Raw genomic sequence first — 19,975 nt, 5'->3', positions numbered from 1 at the left:
GTGTTTCCGAGATAGAGTCTTGTGCACTATTTGCTCAGGCTGGCTTTGAACTGCCATACTCCTGATCTCTGCCTCCTGAGTAGCTAGAATTACAGGTTTGAGCTCCTGGTGCCTGGCTTTGTTGTTAAGAATTTTTGACATTACTATATCAAATTTCTCATTATCCTCATTTGTTCTACTATAATAAAATTTGTATTTATATTTGTATTTATAAAATGGATAAAACCTAAAGAGATTTTAAGACCTTTTTAGTTAAAAACCACTAATAAGGAGAGATAAGCTGAAAAGAAACCAAAGGGTAAGTAATCACATCTACTTAGCTGCTTGGATTTCCCTTACTCCCAGCCCTGTTTTCAGAAGGAACAAAAATCGCTAATTAGTGTAAATAAAAATACAACACCATTTTTACTGAAGAACAACCAACCAGAAAGAATATGTGGGGCAGATCAGGAGATAAACCACTGTTCAATTTTACACCAACACACAAGCTGTGTATTTCTGAACTGTATGATGATAAATGTGCTAGATACCAAATCAGAAGAGGTTCCATTTCCAAGTTCTGATTCATAAGAGCTTCCAAAGTAGAGCCGGTACATATTAAATTTTGACTCATCTGGAAGGATCTCAGACATCTCTAGAGAAACAAGGGACTGGTCTAAGCCATATTCTCCATCTCCAGCTGAGTCATCAGAACCACTGCTGTGGTTGAGAAAGACCATTGAAGACAGACTTAGGTCACTATCAGAGCTGGAACTTCGATCCTAAAACACACAAAAGGAGAATCAGTTCTAAGATCTAAATCATTCACAACTCAAAAATGAGTAACATAGACAGCATTCTAATAGAACCATACAAGGAACTCAGGCATTTTCAATGAGCTCTTGCTGTTTCTTTAATGGTTATAAGGCAGATAATAAAATTTCAACTATTAAAATAAGGCAAGATAGGATGGAATGTGTAGATAGCTTGCCAACCATCCTCCCAAAAAGTCTATAACAAAGCTAGGATTCAGACCTGGGTTTTACTTTTTATGTCCTTGCCTGTCCATTCACATTTTCTATACCAAAATGATAAATAAACCATGTTATAGAGTATATATGTAGAAATACATATTTGTAAATCACTTCATTATAAGAAAGGGGAATTAAAAAAAGAAGAAAGAAAGTCAGGGCTGGGGATGGAGCTCAGTGGTAAAGTATTTGCCTAGCATGTGCCAGGCCCTGGGTTCAATCTTAGTACTGCCAAAAACAAACAAACAAACAACACCACCAACAACAACCCCCACCCCCAAAACAAAACAAAAAGCTCCCACTTCAAAGGCTTGCCAAAATAAGCAGTGGAAACTTGAGACCATCTGTATCTAATTTAAGAACTTTGATCCTGCAAAAATCTCCAACAAAAAGTGAGGGAGAAGAATATATAGAAAAACTTCCTAGTAAAGCCTGTGATGTACAAATAATCTACTATAGCAATTAAAAACAAAATACTATACTTAGAGAAAAGGCTGATTCTAGTGCTGGGTTACAGAAAGTGTAAGACAAAGAACATCTTGTATAGTAAGAAAGTGATCAAAGAATGAGGACATAAAACAAGGACACAGTTGTCATCCAAAAGAGGCTCAACTGGCCAGCTGATACAATTTAATCTTCAAAATAAAAAACAACCTTAATTGATTTAAAAAAAATTTTTAAAAAGAAAAGCCTCAGTTATTTTTCTACTTACAAGGACTCATATCCCAATTTAAAAAATATCCTTCTAAACACCAACATATTTTTGCCAATATAGGTAACGCTAAAGAAACAGATACTAAATTCTTCATAATTACAAATTCTCTGCTAACCCCCCCTTCTAATTATGGAACATTTAACTAAAGGTAAATTTAAATTTCTATACAATTTTAGGAAAGTTTCTTTATTATTTAAAGCTGAAAAATTGATACTGAACTGTTCTTTCTCTGATAGAACTTCACAGCAGCCTTCTGGCATAACTGACCTGGAGTCTGCTCAGGAGCAGCCTTCCGTGCAGAGCCTCCAGCTGGGCATTGTAGAGCAGGGCTTTCAGATCGGCTCCGGTGAAGGAGTTGGTCACAGTGGCCACGTGCGGAAGGTCCACATCATCTGCTAGAGGCAGAGTGTCACTGAGAACGCTTAAAATTTCAAAGCGTGCAGCCTGAAGGAAGAAGCAAAAAAAAAATAAAATGAATTATTATCTTAAACGGTGTATTTTGTTGTTTAAATAACTTACCTTTACATATCTAATGAGCTTTACAAGTTAGCTGAAAATGTACAAGTGTACTATGCATCTTCCTTGGAGCATTTTCCCTATCAGAAAAGACATAGTAGCATTCTAACTATTCAGTGTAAATACTTTCTTACTCAGACTGTGGTTATTTTTTAGATTTGAGCAAGTGTGCTAATAAGGGAAAATTAATTTAAATAATGGCTACATGTGACATATATTCTGATATTTTATACCTCTGACCATTTGTTATTTCATTCACTTATTAATTTCTAAATTTGAGGGCAAGAGCTGGCACAACACATAAATAGAACAGTTGAAAAATCCCATCTTTATGATTCTGACCTGATCCCATGCTTACTAATCAGATATGCTTGATTCTGTAGCAGAATTTTTTATAGGATAATAATGGTGTGAGACCTTGGAACACAGAGAACATGGACATGTAATACTTTAGGTTTCTTGACTTTTTTCCCAATTGGTCAACCCTGGAGGATTATAAAATTTTCACACTTGAATGAAAAACAAAAACAAAAAAAGATGCTCTGCATCTAACTCAGAATTTTTTTATGCTTTGAGCAAATGGTGACTAAGCGTTTGCCTAAGATAGCTGGTCTTCTAAAGCCATCACTATTACCTGGCAGAAGTAAAGTTCACATGAAAAGAGCGAAGCACTTGTTGGGTTTTGGACTCTAAATATGAAATGGTCACCTGATCAGGAGGAGGGCAGTATACACATTTATCTAGTCGGCCAGGCCTAAGCAGAGCGGGGTCAATCAAGTCAGGGCGACTAGTAGCAGCCAACACATAAACACCTGAGGGGAAAAATGACACTTCTTAAAAACTAAAATGTGGTGAAATTTTGTTATGCTAGTATACTTTTGTATTTACAGTGATTACCCTGTAAGCCTTCCACTCCATCCAACTGAGTCAGCAACTGGTTAACCACTCGGTCTGTAACTCCTGTATTGTCGTGACCTCTGCGAGGAGCAATGGATTCAAATTCATCAAAGAACAGAATGCAGGGCTTTGCCGCCTGTGCTCTGTGAAAAACAAGCATTTCAAACTTCTCATGTGAACAGGGCTTCAGAGCCTACAAATGGATTTCATATACATAGGTGATGTATATGGATACATATATGTATATATTTTTTGTATTTTAATTTTCTCGATAAACCCTTATGGAGGCAAGACATAGGTAGTTATCCTCATTTTCAATAAACTGAGTCTTAAGAGAGGTTAAGGCATTTGTCTACAGACCCCTGTCTTCTGGACAAATAAGGAACAAAAAACCCAGGTCTTAGGAAGTGAAATATTTCTTTGATTCCTACTTATTAGAGAACCATTTTAATATCTATTTTACATTTTTTCCTGATTTGAAGTTTGATTTTTTTGGGGGGGTGCAAAGGTTGAACCCAGGGCCTTCTGCATACTAAGTACATGCTCTACCACTAAGGTACAGACCCAGCACCACATTTTTAATTTTATTAATTTACTAAATAATTTTGTTTTGAGACATGTCTTGCTGTGTAGCCCAGGCTGGCCTCACGATTCTTCTGCCACAACCTTTCAAATGCTGGGATTACAAGTATGTGCCACCTCACCCATATCCTAATTTTGTTTCAATTCAAAAGATGAAAACATTAATTCCATCTCTGGCAACAGTAGACTAGATGTCTGGAGAATAGCCCCTAATACAAACACTTGACATGCTGACAAGAAAAACCAACAGATGCCTCATTAAATGCATGAAAGTAACATATTTTCTGGATCTAAAAATAGCCTGGAATTATCTGCTCCTTGAATGCGCAGCAAAACTCCCACCCGAGTCTGATTTGTGTAAAGATTTTTAAGCTAATCACTCAACTTTTTTCTACTAACAAGACTATTAACAATGAAATCCCCTTGTATTAATGTATAATTTGAAAATAAAATTTAAAAATAAAAAATACTATCAAGATTGTGTTTCTAATGGCTCACGTGTAATCCCAGCTACTTGGGAGGTAGAGCTAGGAGGATCATAGTTCAAGGCCAGCCCAGGCAAAAAGCTAGTGAGATCCCATCTCAAGGAACAAGCTACTCAATGGGAAGCAGTAGGAGGAGGATAGCTGCCCAATGCCAGCCAAGGAAAAAGCACGAGATCCTCCCTGAAAAAAACTAAAGCTTTTAGTTTAGCACCTGCACAGCAGGTACTCTTCTTGAGTACACCTCCAGCCCATTTTGCTCTGGTTATTTTGGGGGGAGATTCTTGAGAACTATTTGGTTGGGATGGCCTTTAACTGGAATCCTCCTGATCTCAGCCTCCCAAGCAGCTAGGATTACAGGCGTGAGCCACCAGCACTTGGCTAAGGATGCCATTTTTACGAATACTTCAAGAGAAGTAAATACAAAATCAAATAGCCTCCAAAATCTAACACTGAAAACCTTTTATGTTTAAGTAGTATTTGGTGAAATGGAGAATCCTTGTGCTTTCCTTTATTGATAATTGATATTAGTTCTTCAAAAAGCAAGACCAAGAAGCACTTACTGATAAATAATAATGAAGTCAGTTATTTTAAAACATTCATAAAGAACCAACCTAATAAAAATATCCCGAACAGCTTGCTCACTGGCTCCAATATATTTGCTGAGTAATTCTGGCCCCTATAAAATAAAATAAAATTAGAGTTGATATGAAATTACTTAAAAACAAAATATAACTCTGGTTTTTCTAAGTCTAAATGAATCACAGAAAAATGCCAATATGAACAAGTAAATGTCTATGAAATACATTTTACAAATTACTGTGCTGGAATAAGTATCATGAGTTCCCACCCTTGGGATTTCCTCTGCCAAGAACATTTATCCCCAGATCTTCTGATAGCTTATGGCTCTATTAAGTTGAGATTTCTGTCAAAATTCTACCTTTTCTGGAAAACTTGCCTGATGATGCCATCTGTGACCCCTTTGTGCCTCCTCACCCCGTCTTTCTCCTTACAATCTTCCTGGCAGATTATATATTGGATATGTCTATTTGCTTATTGTCTCTTTGCACTCGTAGATTACAAGGCTTCAAAATCACTTTTGCTCACTTGCTGAATCTCCAGTGCCAAAACAGTGCCCGCCATATGGTTCACTAAACCATTTGTTTAGTGAAGTGATGAAAGGTTTAAAAAGGAACAGAGTCTTATTTACCTCAAGTCTTTGGAGATGCCAAGAAAATCTGTAGAGACATGGCATCCTTTAATCAGTCTCTTCAATTACTGAAATGAATTTATTTGTATGGGAATTGAAAGTCAACTGAAAATACTTTCAAAACAAATGAATCTTTCCTTAAACCAAGATCGCTTTTTAAACTGAATAGTTACTAAAGAGACCTCCAGTGAAAAATCACTACCTGCAAAAGACCAAATATGTGACCTAATTAAAGAATGTCAAATACTTATCTATCTAGCCATCTACTAATAAACTAGTATTTAATTATATTTCCTCAATATGGTCGAGGATTAGAGGATAACACAAGAAATAACTGAAGCAAAATATTAGAAATGAGGGAAGACATGAGTGTCAGGGAGGGTATCTCCGATGTGTATTTGTAGGATCTGACTCGCCCAGAAATCTTACTGAAACCTTTGCAATAGACTACGATATATGATTCTTTTGCCTGAGAATCAAATCATTCTTTGGTAAACTAATATTGCTGAGATGCTGGAAGTACAGGATTAAGATACTAGACTCTAGAACATGGTGACACCCCAGGGGTAGACTGGGAGGCACCACTCTTAATCACCACACTTACTTTATACCTAAAAAAAAACTTGAGGTCTAGTGTGACACAAGCAGCCAACAAATAACAGAACAGTAAAAAAAACCCAAAAAATAAAAACACAGAAAACCCAGCTTCCTTGCTCAGTATAGTCTCCAACTTCCAGAGGTTTTCTTTTCCTTTAAGTTTAGTTTGCTCTTTTTAATATGAATTTTATACATATTCCTCTTCAGAGTGCATGAAGATATACCTTAAGCAAGAACATAAAAGCCATACGAGAGTTGGCTTATTACTCAACTTCTTACAGCTTTAATCTAATAAATGGATCAATCCTCCCTACGAGTTTTCCAAATATGAAGCTACCCGCAATCAAGAAACATAAATGGTATTGGCAAGGCTGTAGAGAATTAGGAACTCCCACATATCTTTGATGGGGGATATAATAAAATGGTGCAGTTGTTGTGAAAAAAGAGTTTGGTGGTTCCTCAAAAAGTTAACATGTGAATTACCGTATTACACAACAATTCTACAACTCGTTCCATAGCAAGAGAAATGAAAACATATGTCCATACAGAAATTTGTACATGAATATTTATAGCATGTTATTGATAAAACCCAAATGGTGGAAATAACCAAATGTTTATCAATGATAATGAATGGATAGGTATGTAATGGGATGTTATTCAGTCATGAAGTAGAATGAAATATTGATACATGCTACAACATGGATAAAGCACAAAAACATACAAAGTGAAAGAAGATAGAGAAAAAATGTCACATGTTGCCTGACTCCTTTCATAGGATATACACAGAACAGGCAAATCCAGAGATAAAAAGCAGATTAATGACTGCCAGGAAACAGTAGAAAAGGAAATGGGATGAAAAAGTTTTGAAACTAGAGGGAAGGGGTGTTTCCACAGCTTTGTAAACACAATAAACACTGATGAACTGTACACTATAAAAAGGCTAATTGTATGTTATGCAAATTTTAACTTAATTAAAAAGAAAGATAAGTGTACACATACCTTGATACTAATAAAATTCATTCCACTCTCTCGTGCAACTACTCCAGCTAGTAAGGTCTTTCCTGTTCCAGGAGGACCATACAATAGTATTCCCGTTCTCTGACGTATGGGCAAATTTGCAAATAATTCTGGGTACTACAAAATAATAAAAATATGGCAAAGAGTTCAAATCTGGACAGAAATGACTAAGCCACAGCTAAAGATCAACATAAAGAAAAAAGTACTCAGATGTTGACGACTGCCACCACAGTGTAGAAAAAAAATCCGACTAAAACAACTAGTGAACTCAAAGAACTACTAGATTTTCTCCCACTGGATCATGGGCTATATTTCATGTAACATGTACATAACTGCAGCAGAATTCTTTCCATTTTTACTGTTGCTCCCCCCTGCCTCCTGGTTATTAGGGACTGAAATCAAGGACTTGTTCACTCTAGGCAAGTGCTCTATGGAGCTACACCTTCACTTTTTGTTTTTTTTTTTTTTAAGCATTTAGGAGTACTACATTAAGAAAACAAAAACCAAAAGGCCATTCTTTTAGCAAGTACACTTCTACCTGTATGGTTCACGGATGATTTAAGTTATGATACTTGTGTATATTCAAATATGCAATCAAAGAAATAATAGAGAAACCATGTGAAATTAGTAAAATCTCCTAAGAGTCTCTAGGCTAAACAACTGTTGACTGCTTCTCAATTACCTTCTGAGTCAACAGCTGCTCAGAGAGCAAAAACCTTTTGAAGTGAGCCAAACACTGAAGTGACTCAAATGTCAGGCTTCTGTCAGCAATATCCTAGTCTCCTCTATTAGGTATGTGCATTTAATTCCACCTGTTGAGAAATTCCAGTCTGACTTCTGCCTGCATTTTAACCTGAAAGAGGCTTTGGGTATTAATGCCTGGAGCCCAGCCAGACCTAGGTTTGGGGTCATGAAGCTGCTGGCTGGTACTTCCATGCCCACATTCTCTCACACACGCTTTAATACACAGTCCTGTGCCACACTCAACCTGTCCCACTCCCTGACAGCAACCATTGCCAGGAAGTACCGCCCAGCTATAGGCAATCCTGGGTCTGTCCTCATTTATTTCTTTGCTCGGGTCCCTGATCTCATGCAATGATTCTCATTTCTCAGGTCTCCGATTCAAATATACTACATATTAGACTCCACTGTGTGAGCTTTTTAATAACAATCTACGTCAGCTCCCTTTCTCTTGCCATCTTCCTAGTTTATACTGCCTGCCAACTGTTCCTTTCTAGGACTGATACTCAAGAGTCTGGAAATCTGGTTTAATTCTACCAGTCCTATGATCTAGAGGACTCTTCCAACCTCCTAGACCATTCCTATCTATTTCTGTTTAAATCCCAACAGACAGTTCATTTTGTTTTAGTAAAATCTGAATGATTCAAGTAAAACAGAATTATGAAATTCATACTTCATGTAATTACTATAAATATAACCTGATCTTTCCTTATAAGTTTCTGGTGAGCAAGTTGTGTATCAAATACTTAGAAACATAAATCTGTTAAAGTAACTGACATTTATTTGATAACTAAATACTTAGTCAAACTGAGGTTGGGCAAGCCAACAAATAAAGTCAAAGCCAATAAGTCAAGGTTTCTTCTGGGTACTTGGTGTTTTTGTTTGTTTGTTTTTTAAGGTACCTTGGCTGGTAATTGGATAGTATCCATGAGTATCTGCCGAACTTCATGTAATCCACCAATCTTATTCCAGCCCAGGTCTCTAGGTTTATGCAGGTTGACATTTCTCAGAGATGCAGGAATAAATCCTTGGAGAGCCTTCTGGAAGTCCAATGTTGTTAAAAATAATTCTGTTTCAAAATAAATAAAACCTCTTTTGGGTCCTATTTCAATATGTGAATTTTTAAAATATGTAATCTCCTTTGCTAGAAATGATAATTTTCTATTCAGATAAAAACTTATTCAAATACTAAAATGAAATATATTTAATTCTTACCTTACTACAATTACACTTCTCCACCACAGAAAGAGGACTCCCAGGTTCTATAGGAAAACATACCTTCCCTGGCGGATATACACTGATGAGAGAGACGAGAATGTATGGCTCGATCCACAAGCACTGTAAAATCTCTAGCCACAAACCCTTCAGTTTCTTTAGCTATACGTTGCAGGTCAAGATTAGTAAACTTGTTTATATCACAGTTCAGTTTATTTTTTATTACATTATGCAGAATTTCGCATCTTTGTTCCTAAAGAAAAAACACAAAATTCAAGTTACAAATTTTATTCAATTGTATATTTTAGTACAGTCATATGTCACTTAACAATGAAGGTAAATTCTGAGAAAAGCCTCACTAGGCAATTTCCTCACTGTGTGAACACTGTAAGAATCCACTAATACAAACCTAGATAGTACATCTACCATACACCTGAGCTGTGTGGGATGGCCTAAAGCTCTGCCAGACTTGCTCTGCTAACTGCTCTCGCCAGATTTCTTCTGGCAAGTAATTTCTCTCCAAAATCAGCTTGTGTAGTTTCTACATGCTTTCCAGCTGCCTTCACATCAGATTTACCTACTAGTTTCATACTGTGTAATGAATAACTCTTGAGTCATTTAAACCACAGCTAACAGTAAATTCAACATCATGGTTGGGTCTAGCCTTTTCTTTTAGCATCACAAATACAGTCTGCTTTGTCCATAATCATGGTTTTAAGAAGGGTATACTTTTGTGTCTGGTCTTTAATTCCGGAACTAGAAGTTTCTCCATATCTGATGCAAATCCTTTTGTAGTTTTTGTTAGTCTGAGGCCTTTCAATGAAGCAATTCCTTTAACAACTTTGTTCTTATTCTTTAAGATTGTAGCTGCGATGGAGTAAGACATGCCTGATGGGTAAGCAATAACCATCACTGATTTTCCAGGTCCTTTATCACACTTAATTTCAATTCCAGGTCAATCACTTGATTTGGCCACTTCCTGGTAACAATGGTAGTGAATATTTGTATGCTTATAGGCCATGATGAACAGAACAACATGCCATTAAGTCAAGAGCAAGAGAAAATGATACAACCAAGAGATGCGGTAAACCTGAGATTATGAGGCACACTGTTTTATAGTAAACTTTAAAAATCAATGGAAGAGGTAAATTCTAAAACAATGATAAAAAGAATAGTACAATAAATATATAAACCAGCAACATAGTCATTTATTATCATTTTTAAATATTACATACTGGGCATAAGGGCTGGAATTGCAGCTCAAATGGCAACATGCTTACCTAGCAAGCACAAAGCCCTGAGTTCAAACCCCAGTACCACCAAAACAAATAAACAACATTCTGTGATAATTGTATGTACTCCATTTTTATATGATTGCCTGTTTACACCAACACCACCATGAACTCTTGGGTAACTCATACAGGATATTGTGATGAAGTCACTAAGTGACTCCATCATAATCTTTTGAGCCACTTATGTGGCTCATCACTGACTGAAGTGCCATCACGTGTGCCTGCCTAGCAAGCCTAGCATGCATGAGGCCCTAAGTTCAAGCCCCAATACTGCCAAAAAAAAAAAGAAAAGAAAAAAAAATGCCATTATGTAATATATAACTACATGTTTGTGGAGAAAAATCAGTTGGTATAATTTATAGTGAAAGAAAGCAGATTAGTGATTGCGTGGGCATGAACTGCAAAAGGTACTAGGAAACTAGTGGGAGTGATGGAAATATTTCTTACCTTAAGTGTGGCAATGGTTTCATAGTGCATACATATGCTAAAACTGATTAACTTGTACACTTTAAATGTATGACTTTGTTGTACTTTAAGTATACATCAAAAGTTGTTTAAAAAGTCACACTGATAAATGATTGCCATTGCTTTCTCTAATAAGAAGCATTTGTATTAATGTATGGCTCCCTTTCTTCAAGCTGGGAGTGGTAGCTCAAAAGTAACCCTAGCTACTTGGGAGATGGAAATTAGAAGGATCGATCACGGTTTGAGGCCAGCCCAGGCAAAAAGTTCACAAGACCCCATCTCAAAACCAACAATTTGGCACAGTGGTGAGCCCCATCATCCCCAGCTAAGTGGGGAAGCACAAATGCACAAACAAGAGGGTCAACAGTCCAGATGGTTCCAAGCATAAAGCAACCAACACAGTGGCTCAAGTGGTAGATGTCTGCCTAGCAAGCATGAGGCCTTGGGTTCAAACCCCCAGTACCACCAGAGTGTTCTTTTCATTCCTAAAAAATTTATTTCTAAAAACATACTCAAAATAAAATAAAAAAAAAAAAAACATACTCAATGACCAGTATCACTACCATTCTGTTATCCTCCCCCCCACCTCTTTTTTATTTTTTTCTTTTTTGTTTTATTCATGTGCATACAATGTTTGGGTCATTTCTCCCCCCTTCCCCTTGTCCCCTCCCTCTTCCCCCCACCCCCTCGCTACCAGGCAGAAACTATTTTGCCCTTATCTCTAATTTTGTTGAAGAGAGAGTATAAGCAATAATAGGAAGGAACAAGGGTTTTTGCTAGTTGAAATAAGGATAGCTATACAGGGAGTTGACATGCATTGATTTCCTGTGCATGTGTGTTACCTTCTAAATTAATTCTTCTCGAACTAATCTTTTCTCTAGTTCCTGGTTCCCTTCTCCTATTGGCCTCTGTCGCTTTAAAGCATCTGCATTAGTTTCTCTGTATTGAGGGCAACAAATGCTATCTAGTTTTTTGGGTGTCTTACCTATCCTCATACCTCCCTTGTGTGCTTTTGCTTTATCATGTGATCAAAGTCCAATCCCCTTGTTGTGTTTGCCCTTGATCTAATGTCTGCATATGAGGGAGAACATATGATTTTTGGTCTTTTGGGCCAGGCTAACCTCACTCAGAATGATGCTCTCCAGTTCCATCCATTTACTTGCGAATGATAACATTTCATTTTTCTTCATGGCTGCATAAAATTCCATTGTATATAAATACCACATTTTCTTAATTCATTCATCAGTAGTGGGGCATTTTGGCTGTTTCCATAACTTGGCTATTGTGAATAGTGCTGCAATAAACATGGATGTGCAGGTGCCTCTGGAGTAACTTGTGTCACAGTCTTTTGGGTATATCCCCAAGAGTGGTATTGCTGGATCATATGGTAGATCTATGTTTAGATTTTTAAGTAGCCTCCACATTTTTTTCCAGAGTGGTTGTACTAGTTTGCATTCCCACCAACAGTGTAAAAGGGTTCCTTTTTCCCCACATCCTCGCCAACACCTGTTGTTGGTGGTGTTGCTAATGATGGCTATTCTAACAGGGGTGAGGTGGAATCTTATGTGGTTTTAATTTGCATTTCCTTTATTGCTAGGGATGGTGAGCATTTTTTCATGTGTTTTTTGGTCATTTGAATTTCTTCTTTTGAGAAAGTTTTGTTTAGTTCACTTGTCCTTTTCTTTATTGGTTCATTAATTTTGGGAGAATTTAGTTTTTTGAATTCCCTATATATTCTGGTTATCAGTCCTTTGTCTAATGTGTAGCTGGCAAATATTTTGTCCCACTCTGTGGGTGTTCTCTTCAGTTTAGAGACCATTTCTTTTGTTGAGCAGAAGCTTTTTGGTTTTATGAAATCCCATTTATCTATGCTATCTCTTAGTTGCTGAGCTGCTGGGGTTCCATTAAGAAAGTCCTTGAGTATACCTATTAGTTCCAAAGTATTTCCTACTCTTTTCTGTACCAACTTTAGAGTTTGGGGTCTGATATTAATGTCCTTGATCCATTTTGAGTTAATATTGGTATAGGGTGATATACTTGGATCTAGTTTCAGTTTTTTGCAGACTGCTAATCAGTTTTCCCAGCAGTTTTTGTTGAAGAGGCTGCTATTTCTCTATCGTATATTTTTTGCACCTTGTCAAAGATAAGTTGGTTATAGTTGTGTGGCTTCATATCTGGGTCCTCTATTCTGTCCACTGGTCTTCATGTCTGTTTTTGTGCCAGTACCATGCTGTTTTTATTGCTATTGCTTTGTAATATAGTTTGAAGTCAGGTATCGTGATACCTCCAGCATTGTTCTTTTTACTGAGTATTGCCTTGGCTATTTGTGGCTTCTTGTGTTTCCAAATAAATTTCACGACAGATTTTTCAATCTCTTTGATGAATGTCATTGGGATTTTGACGGGAACTGCATTAAAAATGTAGATTGCTTTTGGGAGTATCGACATTTTTACTATGTTGATTCTACCAATCCATGAGCATGGGAGATCTCTCCACTTTCTATAGTCTTCCTCAATCTCTTTCTTCAGAAGTTTATAGTTTTCCCTGTGGAGGTCTTTCACATCTTTTGTTAGGTTTACACCTAGGTATTTGATTTTTTTGAGGCTATTGTAAATGGAATTGTTTTCATATATTCTTTCTCAGTTCATTATTAGTGTATAGAAATGCTAATGGTTTTTCTATGTTGATTTTATATCCTGCTACCTTGCTATAGCTATTGATGATGTCTAGAAGCTTCTGAGTAGAGTTTTTTGGGTCTTTAAGGTATAGGATCATGTCGTCTGCAAATAGGGATATTTTGGCAGTTTCTTTACCTATTTGTATTCCTTTTATTCCTTCTTCTTGCCGAATTGCTCTGGCTAGGAATTCCAGTACTGTGTTGAACAGGAGTGGGGAGAGTGCCTCCCTTGTCTTTGTTTATTTTTTGCTGTTGTGGTGGTGGGTGTCAAACCCAGGGCCTCATGAAAGCTAGGCAGGTACACTTGTACTGAGATACATCCCCAGATTTCTGTTACACTTAACAGGTAAAATCCTTTTGTTCTTCAAAAAAAAAAAAACAAAACAGTTAAGTAACCTAAAGCCTGAATATTTGACACTAGATGAGACTTTTAAAGGAAAATTTAAAATATGATTGCCAGCCCCAGACCATACTTCTTTACATGGCCACTAAACCCCTTATAAGCATGTGTCCCCAAAGGGAACAGGATATGTGCTGGTAGGAAAAAAAAGTGTTTAATAAAAAAAATTTTTTGGGTGGTACTGACATTTGAACTCAGGACCTGATGCTTGCTAGGCAGGCGCTCTACCCCCTGAGCCACTCTGCTAGTCTGTAATGAAAATTTTAAAAGACTTCCATCCACATTTCCTACTGTTCTTTGTCATTCAGGAAAAAAATACTGTGTTTCAGAAACAACATTTACTTACAAAGTACTTGGTAACATTTCATTTCAGATGGTTATAAATTATAGCTTGTACACATAACACAGTATGTACAAGTTTTGCTTTTTAACTATCCTCAAGATCACTTACAAGCAATAAGCTTAAAAATATAAATCATTAATAAAACAAGGAATAATTTCTATCAAGGGGGACATATTTCAGTGGTCTTAAGTAGTATATTACCTGATTAGGAGGCTGAATGTGTTGGACACACTGAAAGATATGAATTCCTTGAGCAGAAATAAGCAAAGGATGGAGAGAATGTTGAAACTGGCTTGTGGCAATCAGTGCAACCAAACTTCCCATGGAAATAAAGTCTTTAATTATATCATTCAAAGCTAGAAATTAAGAAATATAGTGTAAAAGCTCGGGAAAAAAACAAGAAAATTTACAATTATATCTTACAATTATTAAAAAGAGTGATAATATTAGGCTTTAATGATAATATTAGGCTTTAAATTTTTAAAATTTTTAATTTTAAAAATTCATTCATTCATTCATTCATTCACTCACAGATTTATCGACAAAGGACCAAATATGGGCCAGGCTGTAATCAGTCTAATGGAGGTATGAGAAGTTCTGTAAACTCAGACTACATATTTAGAACAATGTCTAGTAAGGTTCCCTACTCCTGGATCTTATAAAGGAAGTGAGTGAATAAAAATAAAAAAGACATTTCTACAATTAATATTCTAGAAGGGTGATAGATTTCCATATTTTATTCTATTAATTAAAGCAAAATATAGCTCATATTTCTATCAATTCTTAAGCAATCTCTTTTTAACCCAATGTCTTGCAAGGTTTAATATGAGAAGGTCAAAGCTGAAATAGGTATTAGTGATGTAGATTTGAGTCCTGACCCAGAAATTTGCAGCCCTCCTTTAACCACTATACTAATAGACTCAGTGTTCGAATTCATTGTAAGACTGGTTAATGCTACTTTTACAGCAACTATAGAATTCAAAGGTTGAGATTAACACTAGTTAATAATAATGCAAGCCACACTTTGTGTCAATTTCAGCTCTCAAGAACCTTGAGGCAGTTCAATGTTGCCAGAACTTCCAGCCTCACCTCCCAGTCAGTTCTCTCCTTGCATTCTAAGGTCCAATCAGTGGCATATTCCCCAGCACACTATGGTTTCTTATACCTCCGTGCCTTCCCCTGTGAACTACATATATTTCCTTTGCTTCTTCATTAGCATGAAATTGCTTCATACTAATTTATCTTCCTCCATCAAAACTCAGCTCAGTTATCAACTTCTCCAAAAGTTTTCCTTGATAACACCTCACCCCCAATTTAGTTATATGCTCCTAGGGTATCATGCACATACTTCTAGTGTGGTATACTTTGCCACCTTCTAGTGCTCACCCTGGTCCAAACAGTTCATCTCTGAATTTCCACTTACTAACTTATAAAATCAGGAGAATACCTGCATGTAGAGTACAAAGCAACCCCTAGTCTAGAAAGGGCACTCAGTAGCCTCATTATTACTATCATTCTGCACTAAAATCATCTGTTTACTTTTAGTTGTATACAAGCATTTGACAAATATTTGCTAAACAAAAACAAGAGTAAATCTGTAAATTAATCAATTTCTAGAAAGTAAAGGAAAATGAAAAGGCCCCAAAAGACTAACCATGAGACTGCAGGATTTTCACACTGCTCTTCCTCTACCAAATTTATAAACACAGAACAACTGCAGAACCCTAACCGAGGCCTCAAAGGTTAACATGTAACACAGCATATATACTCTTCTCTGAGGACAGTAGTAAACCATTAAGGCTAAACATGCTGACTGCCAAAAGTGAAAGCCCTGAAGTCAGTAGGGGATGCGTTACCATGTGCGAGCCGCTGGCTCTGCAGAGCATCAGGGCTGTGCTCATGCTCTGGGCCAGCAGGCAGTCCAGCAATGAGATCGAGGTCGTCCAGCAGAACAACAGATGGCTGCCTCCACACTGCCTCCGAGAAGGCTGACTCAAGGGTCTTCTGTATGCTTTCAAGCCTTTTTCCTTCACACAGATAATACGGCTTCAATGTTATTTCAGGGCTGGAAAATTTCAGGCTACCCTTTTGGAAGCACTAGAAGAGCTCAATACTGATTTAACTATAATGTTTTATTAGTATACCAATCATAAAAATGTATTGACCACTGACACACTTCAATTATTATAATCTCAAAGGACTCAGTAAAGTGCCAAATTTTATCTCTAAGACAAGGAATATGCTATGATAATTCTGTATATATGTATTTATTTATATGGGGTGTCACTCCACAGAGAATTTCAGATGGTTTGCAATAAAATAGTAAACTAAAAATAGGATGTGGGAAACCATAAATGAGCATAAAGGGTCAAGATTCAAGTAAAACTGACAAATATAACACCTGGAGATCCTAGAGTTGCTTTATTTGAACCACAAATTTGGCTTCAAATTTGTTGGCAGGTTGCAAAGTTTTAATTTTCAAAGAACAGAAAGTAAAGAAATTCATAAGCCGATATGATTTCCTGTTACTTAGCTCTAACTTAAAGTTTTCTCACGAGGCTTCAAGCAGGACACAGAGAATAGGCAGTGCCACTAAAACCTCCTTTATAGCAATAAAGCAATGAGTTTTCAAAGGCTATTTCTTAGTTTCTCATTATATACCTGGCAAAAAATATAGACTAGTTGGAAATGTTTGGTAGCAGAAGCCAAGGGAAGAAAAGGAGCTGTTCAAAGTGAAAATCTTGTCAATCTCTTGTTTTAATTGAGTAGACAATACTGTGAATGCTAAAGACTTTTGAGAGAGCACACAGCGCTATGTGGCAAATTGAAATTCTTCACAGTGCTCTCCACAATTATCCACTTTCCCTCCCCCTGAGGCAGCAACTTGATCATTTCCCATAGCAATTCAGAGATAATTTATACCCATTTAGCATATATTCTAAATACTAATTTTCTCAGAGTGATATATGTTGCCATTTCCAGGAATGCAATCTACAAAGAGCTTTGGCTAGAAAGAAAAAAAAAAATAAGCCTCCAGCAAATATAGTTTTAGAAATTTTATCAGAAACATTAGAAAGACTTAACATTTCTAAGGATTTTCAATGAGTGACACACAGAAAAGTTAAAAATTAGGTGATCTCTGTATCTATTAACTAATGGCACTAACAATAACATTTCTCTCTACTAGGAAAGGGATTTATATACTGTAGCCACATTCATACCTCGTAAAGCTTTACAGTCAACTATCTCCACGTGGGTGTCCAATATGTCAAATGTTTCTTTACAGACTGCTTTGGCTAAAGTTGATTTTCCACTTCCCTAGAAGATAATTACTTCATCAGAGCTCTCAATATATCTAACCAGAGAAATAGCTTCTGTCATCATGGCAACCTCCAAGATCCAGCCTCATCAGTCAGCAAGTACTCAGCAAAAGATTGCAGTGTGGGATTCTGGTGCTGCTGAAATATGGCTTTTCCTTTAAGCTGTTACTGTTCAAAGAGTTGGCTGTATCTTATGTTCATTACAGTAAATAGACTTAAACATCTAATTTATTTTTTATAACTTGCTAGTTAAAATGGATACTAATATTTAAATCAAATAAAAATTAAATCAATTAAAACATTTAATTAAAAAATTAAATCAATTAAAAACAGGTAATGTTTTATTATTCCTAGAAAGGACTAATATATGTAAAATAATTTTTCTAGATAAATGAAACATAGTCCCATTTAATTTCAATGATTTTTGTTGTTGTTTTGCTTTTGAAACAGTGTCTTACTATGATAGCCCAGGCTGGCTTTGAACCATGATCCTCCTGCCTCCACCTCCAGAGTGCTGGGATTACAGACATGATCTACCATGTCTGGCTCTTTCAATGACTTTTTAAAGGAAAAAAAATGTATTATTCATTTCCCTGTTATCTTACATTAAATAATTTTAATTAGCACTCCGTTTCAAGGCACTATCACTAGCAATTAGTGTACTGTGCAACCTTCAAAGATGTTCATTTTGGTATGATGGACACAATTGTAACATCTGGGTTTGTTTGAGATGGGATCTTGCTATGCAGCCCAAGGTGACTTTAAACTCTCAATCCCCCAGCCTCAGTCTTCTGAGTAGCTGTGATTATAGGTATACTCTGTAGCACCTGGCTCTTTAGAAACTATTAAGGTAGACAGAATTGTACTTTTATTTTTATACTAAATGATTCCACTTGTTTTAATCCAATGTATACTTTTTTTTTAAAAAAAGCTTTGTTTTTTTCTTATTATAAAATAATATGTAAAAATGCAAAATAATTGTAAATAAAAGTAATCATTTCACCTTACAGAAGTAACTATTATCAGTTGTTTTGATATTTACCCTTCTCTACACATTCTATATTTTATATAAATTTATAAAGATAGGACTAAAATATTCATAATCTGAATAAATATTCAGATTCAGTTCTACAATCTGATTATGCTACTTAATAAGTCACTGTCTTCCTTCTTTCCATGTCACACACAGCTCCATTGCCTCCCTGGTACTTCAGCACTGTGTACACATTGACCATACTGTATTTAACAAGGGACTTACTGACCAACAATGCTTAACAAGTCTCTTCTAGTCTATATTCATGCTGCTTCCAATTTTTAACTATTATAAAGTCAAAACAAACCTCCACTTAAATATACTTACTGACTTGTCAGATTATACCTTCAGTATAAATTTTTAGAAATACTGTTGACATTAGAGGATACAATATACATATTTAAAATTTTGCTAGGCATTGCTGTGGTGTCCTCTGGCAAGGCTGAATTTGGTAGCTTTTTAATAGTTCTTTTCTCATCAGTTTCTTTCACCAATCTAGTTTTTTTTTTTTTTTTGCAGTGCTGGTGTTTGAACTCAGGGCTTCATGCTTGCTAGGCAGGTACTCTGCCATGAGCCACTCCCTCAGCCCTATTATTTTTTTCCACTGTCATTTGTCTAACTCCAATGGCTGTGAATCAGCTTTAGTATTTGTCCTGACTACTACACACCAGAAACATGCAAGATTGATATGTGAAGTCTGAACTTTTGGAGGCATTCAACAAATATGTACTATCATTAAAGTTTATAGAATTGCAATTATAATATTTAAAGTAGATGGGCTCTGAACAGTAAAGAAACTCTGTGGATGTTTGGTATCAGCCCAACTTGTCATCATCATTTTCCTAGTCAAAGGGCCTTTTCTCCAGCTGGGCACTAGTGGCTTCCACCTGTAATCCTAGTTACTCACGAGGCAGAGATCAGGAGGATCTCGGTTTGAAGCCAGCCCAGGAAAATAGTTCATGAGACCCTATCACGAAAAACCCTTCACAAAAACAGGGCTGGTGGAGTGGCTCAAGGTGAAAGATCCTGAGTTCAAGCCCCTGAGTTCAGGCCCTGAAAAAAAATAAAATAAATAAATAAATAAAGGGCCTTTTTTCTTGACTCAGTAATTCACACTTAAAGAGTACTTTTCAGTTGCACAGCTCTTTCATATCTATTTTCTCCCTTATGTGAGGTTAATCTTATGAACGCAGATAGGACTTTGAAACTTTAACTATTCAAGGCCACAATCAGTAAGTATTTGACAGAGGTGGAACTCAAATCTGGTCTCCTGCTTGTTGTTTTTATTAACCATACTACACCCAGGTAAAACTCTGGAAGTCTGGTATCTGAATCAGTAGGATATAGCAACTATGCAGTTGCTTTATTTATTTGTTTGTTTATTTATTTATTCATTCATTTATATAGGGGCTTGCTATGTAACACAGGCTGGCCTCAAACTTACCATCCCTCTGGTGGAGGGC

The 19,975-nt window shown here is 36.4% G+C and overlaps 1 protein-coding gene across 3 annotated transcripts in view; it reads right to left on the bottom strand.

Annotated features, from left to right (window-relative positions):
• Positions 1-19,975, bottom strand: part of Pex1 (peroxisomal biogenesis factor 1) — a 52,764-nt gene that overhangs the window by 12,806 nt on the left and 19,983 nt on the right. For all 3 annotated transcript variants that reach the window (XM_074064742.1, XM_074064743.1, XM_020161183.2), the window contains exons 11-21: positions 17,381-17,477; positions 16,016-16,186; positions 14,361-14,515; positions 9,046-9,235; positions 8,670-8,836; positions 7,009-7,143; positions 4,817-4,881; positions 3,139-3,281; positions 2,950-3,053; positions 1,993-2,169; positions 531-761 (exon numbers count right to left, since the gene is read on the bottom strand). In XM_074064742.1, coding sequence (XP_073920843.1) covers positions 531-761; positions 1,993-2,169; positions 2,950-3,053; positions 3,139-3,281; positions 4,817-4,881; positions 7,009-7,143; positions 8,670-8,836; positions 9,046-9,235; positions 14,361-14,515; positions 16,016-16,186; positions 17,381-17,477 — 1,635 coding nt within the window. The remainder of the gene's footprint in view (positions 1-530; positions 762-1,992; positions 2,170-2,949; positions 3,054-3,138; positions 3,282-4,816; positions 4,882-7,008; positions 7,144-8,669; positions 8,837-9,045; positions 9,236-14,360; positions 14,516-16,015; positions 16,187-17,380; positions 17,478-19,975) is intronic.

The sequence above is a fragment of the Castor canadensis genome, chromosome 2, assembly GCF_047511655.1.
Source record: "Castor canadensis chromosome 2, mCasCan1.hap1v2, whole genome shotgun sequence".
In the NCBI taxonomy this organism is placed as follows: domain Eukaryota; kingdom Metazoa; phylum Chordata; class Mammalia; order Rodentia; family Castoridae; genus Castor; species Castor canadensis.
Note: the sequence above shows the minus strand (reverse complement) of the source record. Positions and strands in the feature narration are given on the sequence as shown.